This window comes from Cavia porcellus, unplaced genomic scaffold, assembly GCF_034190915.1.
Source record: "Cavia porcellus strain 051 isolate PalLab524CR breed Dunkin Hartley unplaced genomic scaffold, mCavPor4.1 scaffold_40, whole genome shotgun sequence".
In the NCBI taxonomy this organism is placed as follows: domain Eukaryota; kingdom Metazoa; phylum Chordata; class Mammalia; order Rodentia; family Caviidae; genus Cavia; species Cavia porcellus.
In genome coordinates this window covers 4,001,972-4,015,188 of record NW_026947523.1, presented here as the reverse complement: position 1 = coordinate 4,015,188, position 13,217 = coordinate 4,001,972, and the positions used below count along the sequence as shown (strand labels likewise).

General features: G+C 63.7%; 1 protein-coding gene across 2 annotated transcripts in view; it reads right to left on the bottom strand.

Moving 5' to 3' along the window:
- Positions 1–3,654: 3,654 nt before the first annotated feature.
- Kiaa0930 (KIAA0930 ortholog) overlaps positions 3,655–13,217 on the bottom strand; it is a 28,490-nt gene continuing 18,927 nt past the window's right edge. For both annotated transcript variants that reach the window (XM_003461319.5, XM_063243733.1), the window contains exons 3-10: positions 10,214–10,339; positions 10,063–10,140; positions 9,609–9,710; positions 8,644–8,784; positions 8,000–8,194; positions 5,881–6,043; positions 5,115–5,273; positions 3,655–4,805 (exon numbers count right to left, since the gene is read on the bottom strand). In XM_003461319.5, the coding sequence (XP_003461367.3) occupies positions 4,765–4,805; positions 5,115–5,273; positions 5,881–6,043; positions 8,000–8,194; positions 8,644–8,784; positions 9,609–9,710; positions 10,063–10,140; positions 10,214–10,339 (1,005 nt within the window). In that variant the 3' untranslated portion in view covers positions 3,655–4,764. The remainder of the gene's footprint in view (positions 4,806–5,114; positions 5,274–5,880; positions 6,044–7,999; positions 8,195–8,643; positions 8,785–9,608; positions 9,711–10,062; positions 10,141–10,213; positions 10,340–13,217) is intronic.

Genomic DNA, 13,217 nt, shown 5'->3' with positions numbered 1-13,217 from the left:
TGGGTGGGAGCACAGGGGGGCAGGCTGCAGCCCCGCAGCTGTCCCCTCCCCTGCGGGATGAGCCACTTCCGGGGGGGGCCGGTCCCACTGAAAACAGACGTGAACCTGGATGTGTGCTCAGGTCTCAGGCAAGGAGTGAGCTCTCCTGAGGACACGGTCAAATGAAGAGAATCAAAAATGACCTTGAGGTCAGGTGTGGTGCACGCCTGGCTTGTTCTGGTGCACTGGGGAGTGCGGCCACACCAGCCCAGCAGCACGGGTTCCGGGGGTACCCAGAGCTGCAGAGCAACTTCATCAGCCGCCCCTGGCTTGGAACAAGTGACCCTGGCAGGAAGGCCTCTCCGCCCCGCCTTGGGGGTCCCTCCACTCTGCCATGGGACTCTACCATGGGGGGTGATGTGTCACCTCAGCATCACTGCCCCCAGGGAGGTGACTGGTGTCTCTACATACCCTCAATAAAACCACACCCTGCTTCCCAAGTGACGGGGCTTGCAGAGGTACCTGTCCCTGGGGCTCTTCTTGGGGAGCCCTTGAAAATACGGATGTGACCGTTCAGTACAGAATGAGCTTCCGGGGTTGGCCAGTCTTGAGCAAAACTTGTTTATTGAAAATATAACCGAATTCACTGAAAGCCATGGTTATTTCAAACCGAGCAACTCCTGGTTTTATCTGTGTCTCAGACCCAGAGGGAGAAAGGGCAGCACAGGAAGAGCCCCCCAAACAGCTTTCCCTTCCATCCCAGCGCCCATGGCCAGCTCCGGCCCCCGGACACCCAGGCGCTGAGCCTTCCTTCCAGGGATCGGACACTGAGGCCTCCATCCAGACCCCGAGGGCCGGGGGTGGGTGGGTGCGGAGGATTTGGTGGGGGGGTTCTTCTGCAATGCCTCCCTGATTACTAAGGGGAGCAGAGTTTATCTGGGTGCAGGGGAGACGCACTCGCCTGCCGGGGCTACTCACTGTCCCCTGAAAACACCTTCCCTTCCTGTCCCTCCATAACCACAGTGCCATCGGTGACAAAAACCACCCAGGCGCCCACCCAGGATAAACTCACAGTAGTGGACGCTGGGCACAGGTGCTGAGGTCCCCGGCAGCACTCAAAACGGCACCTTGCGGAGGACCTGGGAGCCATCCCGAGCCGCCAGTCCCCAGCGCAAGGTCCCCACCTGCTCCACTTCTGCTCCCACCGTGGGTTTCCAGAGTTCGCTAGAGAAAGCCTGGGGTGTTCTACAGCACAACAGCCAGGGCGCACGGGGATCTGGGGGCCGACAGCACCCCCGGAATGTGACGCTGTCCCCTCCAGACTGCTCCAGAGTACGGCTGATTGCCAGGACCTTGTGTGAAAGCTGTGGGGAGATTTAAGGGCTGTGGGACGAATGAAGGTTCAGTCATTAACCGTCCCTTCCCTGCAGGCCGTGTCCTTGGAGAACCTGAAACGTGGGTTACAGAAAACAACTAGGTACAGGTTGAAGGGGACCAGCAGGAAAATAAAGTCTAGTAGGTAACATGCAAAGGGACTTTGCAAAGAAACATGGGACGATACAGCGAAGCTAACAGCCGGCAGGAGTCCGCCTGCAGATTCCAGCGGGGCGGGAAGGTGCGGCCGGTCGCGGCACGGCGGCTGGCGGAGTGCTTTTGCTTGGCTACATTTTGTAGGAATGGCAAGTTAAACCTAAAGTAGCAAACAAAGAAGAGAAAAAATCCCCGTGCTTTCTCTGCAGCTTTAATTCCTGCCACACACTTGGAAGCCCCGAAGGATGATTATTTACAGCTCAGCTTCCTGCACAGGGACCTGCACAGAGTGGGGTGGAGGTCAGAAGCTGTTAGCTCAATGCTCTGAGCTCAAGCTCTGGAAATCCTTAACAGTGAGAATGCCGAGCCGCCTTAAGGGTGATGGAACACTAGACAGGGGCTGTGGTCCAGGAGCCTCCTGCGCAGCCCTGAGCCAGCCCGTCTCTGCGGGTGCCGTGTCTGTGGGCGCCCAGGGCCCTGCTGCACACAGGACCAATCAGCGCAAGAGAAGAGAAGAGGCGACGGGCACCTCCGGTCACTCCTGCAGCCCCAGGGGCAGGGTGGCCACCAGGCCTAAGCAGCTGCCCCCACAGGCTGCACCGGCACACAAGGGCCTGCCCCTGTCCCGTCCACAAACAATTCTGCTTTCTGACAAAGCCAAGAGCAACCTGGACGGGGACAACCGATGTCACATCAAGACCCTCGACTTCAGTGCCCTGGGACACGGACTCGTGGCAGTGGAACGACCAACCTCGGTCAGCTGGGGCTCTGCTCTTCCTGGTGGCACTGGTGGTTGAACCCAGGGCCTTCACGCTGGGCTTCATGCCCAGCCCTTCTTTTTAATCTTTTTAAAACAAAGGGCCCACTGAGCCGCCCAAGCAGGACTCTAGCCTGTAACCACCTCCCTCAGCCTCCCAGGTGCTGGGAGGGCGTGCACCATGACACAAGTTGGCAGGTTTGCCCTATAAAAGGCTTCAAGGAGTTTTGGTTGAGGGTTTCAGTCATTAGAATACACCGACTGCACAGGGACCCAATGCCTTTTAACAGAACAACAGTTTCTACTTCCATTTTAGTCTTCTACGGGACATGATGGCGTCCACCTGTAATCCCAGCACTCGGGAGGCTGAGGCAGGAGGATCACTGAGTTTGAGGCCAACCTGGGCTACAAAGTGAGTTCAAGACCAGCCTGAACTGCATAGAGACCCTGTCTCAGAAAGACAACAGCAACAACAAAAACTCTTCTCCTAACTGGAGTAGTGATTACGGCAGGGCAGATGGATCGGAGTTTGATTCTAAGGGGCTTCTTTGAGGGTAAAAACACCCAGGAGGGGTTCTCCCTGCCCCGGCCTGAGTGCTCACAGGGTCTCCTCATCCCCAGGGCTGCCCACCGCCCACTCCACCTCTGCCCGCCTCAGCAGGCAGCCAAGGCCGCCAGAGGTGCAGCTGGAGGCAGCCTGTCCCCAGCTGTCCCCAGACCCCCTTGGAGCTCTGGATCCTGACATGTTTGTAAGGAAAAAACACAACAAAACCCTTTCCTCCTGGTGTGCTGCAGCAGGGCCGCCTAGGTTTCCTCAAAGGAAAACTAATAATTCAGATTCCCACCCAGGATGGGAGCACACGCTGTGCGGGCAGGCCTGTCGCCAGCAAAATGAAGCTGGGCCTTCGAGGCTGCTGGGCGCCGGCCCTCACTGTCATTTGTCCCTCGGGACCTTTACTGGGTCGTTTATTACTCTGACACAGCAGACCTCACCTCACGGCTGGCGCTCGGGCGGCAAGCGCTTCTGAGCGTGCTGTGAGCTCAGTACCAGACAGTGGGTGTCCGTGGCCCCACAGAGGGCGACTTCTCGGGTTCCGCACTGGCTGGGCGAAGCCTGGGACTCCACCGCCAGCGCAGCAAACGTCAGTCAGTCAGTAGGACCCCACATCTCTGTGACCTGCAGAGCCCCTTCTCATGTGCCTGCAACTGTTCTTGGCGACCCCGTCCATCCCCTGCCCAGCCAGGGTGGCACCAGAGGCAGGGCCTCCTCCTGAGCGACAGGAATGACCCACAATTGCACTGTGACCCAGCCACAATCTGAACCCTGGAGACTGCGGTGAGGTAGGTGGTATTAGCCCCATTTTACAGGTGGGCAAACTGAGGCAGAATGAAATGCAATAGCTTGCTTTTAATAACAATATACAAAATCTGGAGAAAGCCCCAAAGAAGTCCTGTCCCCGGAGCCCAGAGTGGAAACAGCTGCCCTCTCCTCCGACTTGAGGTCTCCACAAGGGCCCAGAGCCCATCAGAGGGTCATAGACCTCCAATCAGAACAGTGACAGAGACACAGCTTGCAGCCAGCTCCCAGGCAGGCAGGGAAGGCTCCGGTCTGGGGAGACACCAGGCCGCAGCCGCACGTGCGTAAGCAGCTCTGGTCGCAGCAGGGTGGCCTGCGATAGGCCTGGCGCACTGGCCACAGGGAACTGGGCCAGGAGACTGCACAGCCCCCCGCCCCCTGCCCTACAGGACGCCACCTGCTCGGAGCCCCCAGGGAGGATGCCAAGCCCGGCCCCTCCAACACGCTGGCTACCGAGCCCTCCCAGCTGGCCTCAGGACCAGGTTCTGCAGGTCCCTCCCGCTGGCCGGCCCGGAGCCTGCAGCCAGGGCGGAGGCGTGTGTTGGCGGTGTTCTTTGGCTGGAAGCAAAGGCCAATCTGGGAGGGTGGGGGCTGTCTGCTCAGCTGGAGAAGGTTCTGGGACTGGGCGTGGCTCGAGGTATTCCCAGCCCAGGGCAAAGCCGATGAATAGGTCACTGTCCCCATCTCCCCAGGGAACCCACCGTGAGGAAGGGCTGGAGGGGAGCGTGGCACTGACGTTCAGGGCCAGTCTGACTCACGGAGTGCCCGGAGTGCCCGGCAGGGTGGTGTCGCCTGCTGTCTGACCGGGACGCGGTCCGTAGCCAGGCCCGCTCTGGGCCCGGCTGTCCTTTGCTGTCCATGGCCTCCTGGCGCCCCTGGCCCTGTCTGGGTGCGGAGGGTGTTCTGGAGCCGGGCAGGGGTGAGGGCGGGCGCCAGGCAGGAGCAGAGCCAGCAGGAGGAGGACGAGGCACTTCAGTTTGGGCTGGTGTTTGTGGATCGGCCCTGGCCCCGGAGTCCAGCGGCCCTGCCTGGCTGCAGCCCCGGCGCTGGTTGTCACAGAAGACCCCGGTGGCGGTGACAGGTAGGCACTTGGCAGCAGTCCCCGGGCCGCAGGGCCAGGGCTCCGTGTGGCTCTGCCACGCTAGGTCATCAGGATGGGCTTCTGCCGTACCTCCAGGATGTCTGGGCGGGGGGAATCGGGCGACACCGAGGCTCAGCACCAGGCACTCGCGGCCACCCAAGCTCCCCTGACAGGGAGGGGGACACCGGTGCCACGCCTCGCATTGGCTCAGGACCACAGGGGCCAAGCTGGAGCTGCCAGGGCACCAGGAGCGCCCGCCCAGCAGGGCTGCAGGTCCAGGTCAGCCAGGTGGCAACACTCGGGCAGGCACCCGCTCAGGCAGGAGCCCAGGACCCCGCGTGGAAACCCGGGGGCAGCGCCTGCCAACACCCCGGCCCAGGAGCCGCCTGCCTGAGGACTCTGCGTGTCACCTGTTAAGATCCGATGCAGCGGCAAAGTGACGTAGGTCAGGTGTGCATAGAGAAGGAAATTCCCGTCCGCTCTGCTCAGCTTCAGCCAGGACCCGACCAGGGACCTCCCCGTGCCAGACAGGGACCGGGAGCGCAGGTTGGTGGCGTTGTGCAGCTCGGCTGGAGGGCAGAGGGCAGTCAGGGCCCGGGCACCGGCCGGGCATGTACCCCCAGCCGGCAGCACCGGCTCGGGCAGCGCCTGCCCTCCTCCCACGCCTCCCTGGAACCCAGCTCTGCCGGCCCTCAGTGCCAGCGTGCCCTAGTGAGCCCGGGGCGGGGCCGGGTCAGGACAGGGTCCCCCCCCCCCCACCTGGCTTGGGACCAGGCCAGGATCTGCACCGTGATGGGCTCTATGGAGCCCACAGGGCCTCAGCCCAAGGACGGGGGGCTGGGGGGTGGATGCTGCTCCCCCACCAGCTCCCAAACCCCGTGACACTGACACGCTCCCCAAGGGCTGCCAAGTGGCCAGTCCCTCCTGCCCGAGGGACTGAGAGGACACTTGATGTCTGGCTGCAGGACCCCCTGCAACAGGACTGATCTCAAGGACACAGTGGGGCCAACAGGAGGACAAGTGTGTCCCCAGGGACCAGGGACTGGCCGGGCAGCCCTGAGGACTCCGGGACGCAGGTTCTGGAGCGGGGCACACAGGCCAGGGAGAAGTGCAGAAGGGAGAGGGGCCTGCGACATGGCAATGCGCTCCGGACACCAGTGAACAAAGGGACGGCACCTGCCCCCGCGTCCTCCCGGAAGAACTCGTCGCTGTCGTTGGCCGAGTGCGACTTCTTCATCTCCACGATGTGGTTGCGGGGCACCTTCCTCTTGAGGGACGGGGAGAAGAAGGCGGGCCGGTTGTTCCGCTCGGGCGTGGGGGGCGTGCTGAAGGAGGTCACCTGGGGACGAGGGGCTCAGTCACAGAGCCGCCTGGGCCGCCTTCTGCTGGCCCCGCTCGGGTGAGGGCCAGGGGCCCGGCCACCACCCCACACACAGGGGCTCCTCCAGGCACCCCGGGGGAGGGACAGCGAGCCCCGGCCTCGGCCACACCCGAGCTGAGGAAGCGAAGGTGGCAGTGGCCATGCCTGCCTTGGGCCCCAGACAGTGAGGTGGGCACACACGGGTCAGCTCTGGCCTGCTCCCCCAGCACCCCAACACTCTCCTGACTGCTGCATGCCTGCCTCTCGCTTCCTGCACCCTCCAGCGGACACTGTGGCTGCAGAGCTCTGTGCCTGTCTGTCTCCTCCCTTCACCAACACCCTCCACACCCACTCAGGACAGGCGCAGATGGGCACAGGACACCGATCCTGCCCTCAAGGAGTCACAGTCTCCTGGGGGTGTCAGACTCAAAGTTACAACCGTGGACAACATGCTGGCTCTGAGACAGAAAGGGAAGCATGGGACGTGGGAGCACAGAGGCAGAAGGGATGGACCGACTGGGAAAGCAGGGTAAGCTTCCAGGAGGAGGTGCTGCTCAAACCGGGTCTTGAAGGATGAGTAGGAGTTCGCCAGGTGAAGAAGGGGGGGAGGGCGTTCCAGGCAGAGGGAACTTGGCCCATCTCCTCCCTCCTCCCCATGCAAACAAGAATCGGAACTGCAAGATGAGCTGGGCCTGCGACTTCGGAGCCCCACCAGCCTCCTCATCACAGCTCTGACATCCATCAGAGTCCCTGGCGGCTGCTGGGCTCTGGACGGCGCTCCCAAGAGCCAGGGAACGTTTCAGAAGACGAGAAAAACAAACCCCAGAAACCACAAGACACTCAGTCTGCATCAGCCGTGCAGGGCTTACAAGTGACCCCAGGGGACAGGGCAGCAGCAGGGCACACACAGGAGGCAGTGCCCAGGGCTCCAGCCTGCTGCCCATGGGCCCACTGCCCGTCCTGGGCACTCTCACTGGGCAGGAAGGGCAGGTGCGGTCACTCAGCAGACCTGAAGGCCTCAGCCCTGCTGCTACCCAGCACAGGGCTCAGCTGCGTGTTGGCCAGGACACCGAGGGGGGCGATCTGGGTTCAGGGAGAAGAGGAGGCCTCGGTCTCCAACCCACAGAGCAGAGTCCCGCCCGGGGTTCCCACGGGTCTTCAGAAAAACAGCACTTTCTGGTTTTGTTTGGCTTAGAAAACAGACTGCAGAATCTACCAAAAAGAACAGAAGCACAAAAGACAGAAGACGGGTGGCACCCAGGGAGAGGCGGGGTTAAGGCCGGTACAGTGACTGCCCCTCCTGGCCAGCGCCGGGCACAGCCAGGCAGCCGGTTCCGAGCCAGTAATGGAAGTGGAGACCTGAGCATCTACGCCAGGGGCCCCCACCGGGAAGCAGGCCTTTGCACCCGTTTCTGAATGAGCAGGCTGGGCTCAGAGAGTAAGGGCGGCCGAGCCCGGACCCCAGCCCAACCCAGGCCCGCAGTGTCTCCCGGAGGAGGGCCAGGCAGGCCGCACCCAGGGCCGACCTGCTCACACCAGGACTGGGGCACTGAGCTCTCCAGCCCGGGCCCTCAGGTCTGCATCACTGGCCCCACAGTGGCCGATGGGCACGGCTGCTGCCCACACTCCACACCCTGGATGGGGTGCACAGCCAGGCAGAGCCCCCAGAGGGGCCCCCCCACAGGCCCAGGACTCTGCAGACACACTGCCGGGCAGATGGGAGCCAGTGCCCGACCTGGTGGGAGAGGAGGCCAGGTCATCCCTGCCCCTTCGGGCTCCCTGGAGGGCTCCGGGGTCCCCCAGGCAGCCATGCAGCCTCAGGGAAGCACAGGGAACACCAGCCACTATGTGTTGTGCCTCAAGGCCACACCCTCTGCTCTCAGCCTCCTGCTGAGACGGGTGGGCAGAGCCCCACTCTGGGCGTGCTACCCTTACCCGCTCATGCATGGGTGAGGCCGGGCTGGAGTCCTCCTCCGTGCCGCAGGGGGACGTGTCACCGGTGGACACGCGGCTGACGGCCATCTCGGCGTGGCCCTTGCCCTGGGGCCCCTTCATGCGCACGAACTCCATGTTGTTGTACTTATAAAAGCCGAATGACATCTTCTGGGCCATGCGCGCGGCCACGCTCACCTGCAGTGGACAGGATGCGGCCTGAGCGGGCGCAGTGGGGACAGTCCTGCAGGCCCCGAGACGGTAGGTCTGATGCCACCCTCACCACCCTGAGGACCCAGGCCACAGCCAGGCCCAGCTGCAGCGCTGCCACCCGGCCCTCCTGGGTTGGTGCCCCACTGCAGGAGTGACCTGTCCATCCAGCTGTGCCCCTTCAGCACCAGGAGGCCAAGGAGGGGCTCGAGGCAGGGCTGGGTTCCTGCGCCACCTGCCGCCACCCCAGGGACTGCAGAGCCGGGACAGACTGCCCGCCCTCACTTCCAGTGGAAGCAGGAGGCCGCGGCACCATGAAGCCAGAACACAGGCCGACCCCGCGGCCAGGGGCAACCACACGGCCAGAGGCCCCCGTGATGAGGCAGGGCCAGTGCGGCTTGCGGGCCACGCAGGCAGGAGCCCCGGCCTGTACTCACGCGGTTGTCGTACACCTTCTTGAGCGCCTCGTAGCGGATGGAGCCCTGGAAGATGACGCCCTGGAAGGTGTTGGTTTTATCGCTGGCCACCAGCTCCACGCAGACCATCTCGCCCTCCCCCACAGTCATGTCGCTGAACACCTGGAGGGCACAGAGGGGACATCAAGGGCAGCGAGTGGGCGTCGGAGCTGTGGACAGGTGCGGCCAGGCCACTTGTGCAAGGCCACCTGACTGTCCCCAGGCGCCCAGTGCTCCAGGAGGAAGCAGCCATGCCTCGAAGGGGCTGGCGCAGCCTCAGCTGGGGACGCACTAGTGGAGCCACCACACGCCCTCTGCTATCGAGCCGGCCGGCCCAGGGCCCAGGAGGCTGCTCCTCAGCAGTCGGTGCCCAGACCCCCCGGCCCCGGCCCCCAGGCCTTGGTCAAAAGCCCAGGAGTGCTGACAGGGACTCCCTCCCTGCAGGACAAGCGCTGGACCCAGGAGTCCCGGGCAGGATCCGCCACACCCTGCCCCGTTCCGAGTTGCTGCTCCCAGGGGCTGCACTGCTGCAAGGTCACTCCCAGCCTCGGGTACCGCAAAGGCTGCACGCCCCACAGAGAGCCTGAAGCTGCCGCTGTCTTCGGGGTCCCCCCAGCCCCACTCCCCTGGGCCAGCATGGAGGCCACCGACCTGGGGCCTGGCTGGAGGAGCGGGGTCAGCCGTGTCCTCCTCCCTGGCACCCAGGGCCGTCCTCCAGCTGCACCTCTCCCAGACCCCGCTTCCCCTGCTTAGCAGTCGTGACACACGATACAAATGGGGACACTAAGGGAGAGATGGGGGAGCTCACGTGCTGAGTCAAAGGCTGGGAAGCGGGCGCTGCACTGACAGGCGTCCAGGCCCCTCCCCAGCGTCCTCCGGAAGGAGGTCCCTGTCCTCAAACACCCAAAAGGAAACCACGGGCACAGCAGCCAGGCCCGGCGGCTCACCTCCTCGAAGCTGTCAATCATGAAGAAGATGTTGGGGTAACTCATCTTGGACTCCTCCCCTTTGCTGTCCATGGGGTGCTTGCTGGGAGAGGCGAACACTTGCTAAAAGAGAGCAAAACACAGTTTTTGTAGTGCTGGGCGGCAGTGGGAGCCAGGCCACGTGCCTGTCGGGCCCTGCCAGGCTGCACCTGCCCAGCCCAGGAAGGGGTTTTAAGGGCTGAGAGGCCCCAGCCTGCGGCAGGCCCAGAGCCACCCCAGGGACAGGCCACTCAGCCACACTGCCCAGAGCCGAGGCCAGAGGCGGGTGCTGCTTGGGACACAGGACCTGGGAGCGGAGAGCGGGACCCCTGCAGACCTGTGGGGGGCGGGGCAGTGGCAGGAGCGGGGCGTCCTCCGGCATGAACCCCGGCAGCAGGGAAGCCTGGCCACGCTGGCTCCCCACCCCCGGGCTCACCTGTGACTTCTTCTTGTGGATGTGGATGTCGCCCCCATCAGCCCGTGTGCACACGGCGCAGGTCACCATGTAGTCCAGCTGCGAGACACCGTGGGCAGTGTGTGTGAGGGGTCCCGTCCCCGGCTGCACCCGCCCGCCCCGCCCATCCTACCTTCTGCAGGATGAGGTTCAGGCACACACTCTCCTCCCAGTCGATGTCGGGGTCCCCCAGGCCCGGCAGCTTCTTGGAGTCACGCCGGTACACCTCCACGTCCACCTCAGGCTCAGCATCGGGCAGCTGTGACAGGGGCAGGGGCAGGGGCAGGGGTCAGGTCTCTGCCCCCCAGCACTGAGCTGGGCAGCTGCTAGGATGCAAGGGACCCCCCTTCTTCTGCCGTTGCTGGCTATGATGGCCGCCCTCCCCAGGAGCCTGGGTTCCCCTCCTCCGCTCACCAATGACAACACTACAGTGACTTCTACTGAGCTGCAGTGGGCCCGGGGTGGGGCCAAGTATTTTATAAATTATTAATCCTTTGGCCTCTAGAAGTCCAGAAGGCAGGTGTCACGGCCCATGTAACAGGTGAGGAGCAAATGTACCAAAGTCTCACACGAGGACGTATCACAGGGGGCCAGTGTCTGGGCCTCTACAGAAAGCGGGGGGCGGGGAGCACAGACTCCCAGGCAGCGTCCCACCTGGAGGCGCCCTGAGGCTCCCGCACTCCGATCTGAGGACCATGGGGGACCCCTGCTGGGTAGTGTCCATGCACCCCGAGGCTGGAGGCCACCCCAAGCCTCAGAGTAAGCCAGGGAAGTCCGAAAGGGAGGGGCTCGGTCCCTGCCGGCAGCTGTGGTCCCCGGAGCTCTGATCAAGGGCCTCCTCATCGCCCTGCTGGGTGTACTGCTCTCCCCCCAGCACTTGCTTTGTCCCCTGCCAGAGAGCCCAGCCCCTGACAGGAAGCAGGGTGTGTGCGGCCAGTGCTCAGCCGACCTCTGCGGCTCAGTGAGTGGAAAGGGAAGGTCTCGGCAGATGGTGGACAGTGGAAGTGGCAGCTGTGCACCGGGACGATGCCCGTGTGCATTGGGGGACAGGTCCACACCGGGCCGGGAGCCTCAAGGACACCCACCGCCAGGGGAGACAGACACACAGAACACTCACAGCAGCAGTGAGTGACTGCATGAAGGACACTGTCCACCACTTGTGTCCACGGGCAGCCGCACAGGAAATGGCGGGCACATCAGGCAACGCCATGGATGACGGCATGGACAGGCAGTGCGGCCCAGGTGTCTGGACCCAGGGCCTCATCTGGGCATGTTCCTGCTGCCTGTCTGTTATGCTGGAGAAATCCACCCGCGGCTAAAAGGCACGCAGCCCCCAGGAAGCTGTGCACCAGGCTGCTCCTCCTCCTTCTGAGCCTTGACTTCTCACCGAAGACGTCTATGCCACCCCGAACTGCCAAAGGCACTGTCAGGAGCGACAGTGGCTCACGGCATGGGCCACAGCACAGAGCGGCCTCGGCCAGGTGCTGTACCCGCTCGGCCCAAGACTACGCAGGCTGCTGGGGACACGGAAGGGTGAGCGGAGCACGCAGGGAACCCAGGGAATCCCTCCCAAGGATCCCCGGGGTGTCGGGATCCCAGCGTCCTGCACCGCCCACACTGCAAGCTGGCTCTGCCCATCCATCCTTTCCTGCTAGATGCAGGGAGACCAGCTGGTTGCCGTGACAACCGGCAGCGGGCGGGGAGAGTGGGTGGCAGCTGGGGCTTGCCGCAGAGGCCTCGCAGTGCGCAGGCGCAGCACTTCCCTTTCCGCCAGGGTTACGAGGGGGTGGGGTCCCAGATCGCGTCTCAAGCTCGCCCCCTGCAGGCAAGCCCCAGCACTGCGGCCTGCTGAGCAGGAAAACACCCAGCTGAGTGCGTCTGTCCTAAACAATGCGCCAGATGTCACCCTGTGCGACCTGCCTGGCTGTGTCACACCTTGCATCACGTGTGCCTCCCACGCGTCCCACGATGCAGAGGCTGGTCCCTGCTTGGGAGCGTCCTCCCTCTCTCCTTCCTGCACGCAGCCCTCCCTGGCCCACAAGCCCTCAGGCAGAGGGCGCCTCTCTCTACAGCCCTGTTCTTTCCTATCAGAGCCCTGGTGGCCCTGGACGCCATCTATCGGGCTGTCTGCCCCAACAGACGGCTCAGTGAGGACAAGGCAGGTGGGGTGGAGGAGTGGCTCACTGTGGGTGCCCACGCCCCCCAGCCCCCCACCCCATCGGTTCTGCTCCCCTGACCTTGCCGCCCCCAGGCGGGCTCTCGCATTGCCTTCCCTTCCATTCCAGGAGGGGCACCCTGCCCATCTCTGCACCCTGCCACCTCCACAGGACACAGATCTGCCCTCCATGCCCCTGCCCGCCCGACCACTGCTGTGACCTCGAGAGGACTCCATAGTGCACTGGCCTCTCCAGAGCCTCTGCAAGAAGGCCCAGGGCAAAGAACAACTTTGCACACAAAGGATTCTCTGCCAGCTGGGGTGACTGGGGACCAGGGCGAGGTCCACAGCACGAGGAAGCTCCCTGATGCCCGCCCTTCATCCTGAGGGCATCTCTGGGGTCACATCAACCTCTACTCCCCGGTGCCCATGAAGGGGAGGCCCCACCTGTTCAGGGAGTATCAGCCCCAGCCCCAGAGTGGCGACTGGACAGGCACATGGTGACTTGCAGAGCTGGTCTAACAGTGGCTGCCCGGCGACTGCAGGTGGGGCAGAGCGGGTGAGGAGGGCTGACCTGAGGAGCCAAGGCCTGAGCTCCCAAGTCCCATTTCCACCCGCAAGGCTGCCTCATCACCCCACAGGGCACCTTACCCCGCCACCACCACAAACTGCCCTGCCAGGCCTCCACACCTTCTGGGCCAAGGCAGCACTGGCCAGATCCACTCCTGCAGGCCGCAGCTCTCAGCTCCTTCACCGTGACCATCAGCCATCGGCTATGTCTCTGGTTGGACCCTCCCAAGCCAGCAAGAGGCCACCAGCATCCACCCCCCCAGAGGCACCAGGCCTGTCCACTTGCAGCAGGCTTATTCTGCATGCATTCAAGATCTGAGCGCAGGAGGAGGCTAGGATGCTGCTCCTGGCACAGTGCATGGGCCTGAGCAGCAAACCCAGGGCCAGGGCCGGGTCTCTGGGCTTGGAGCCA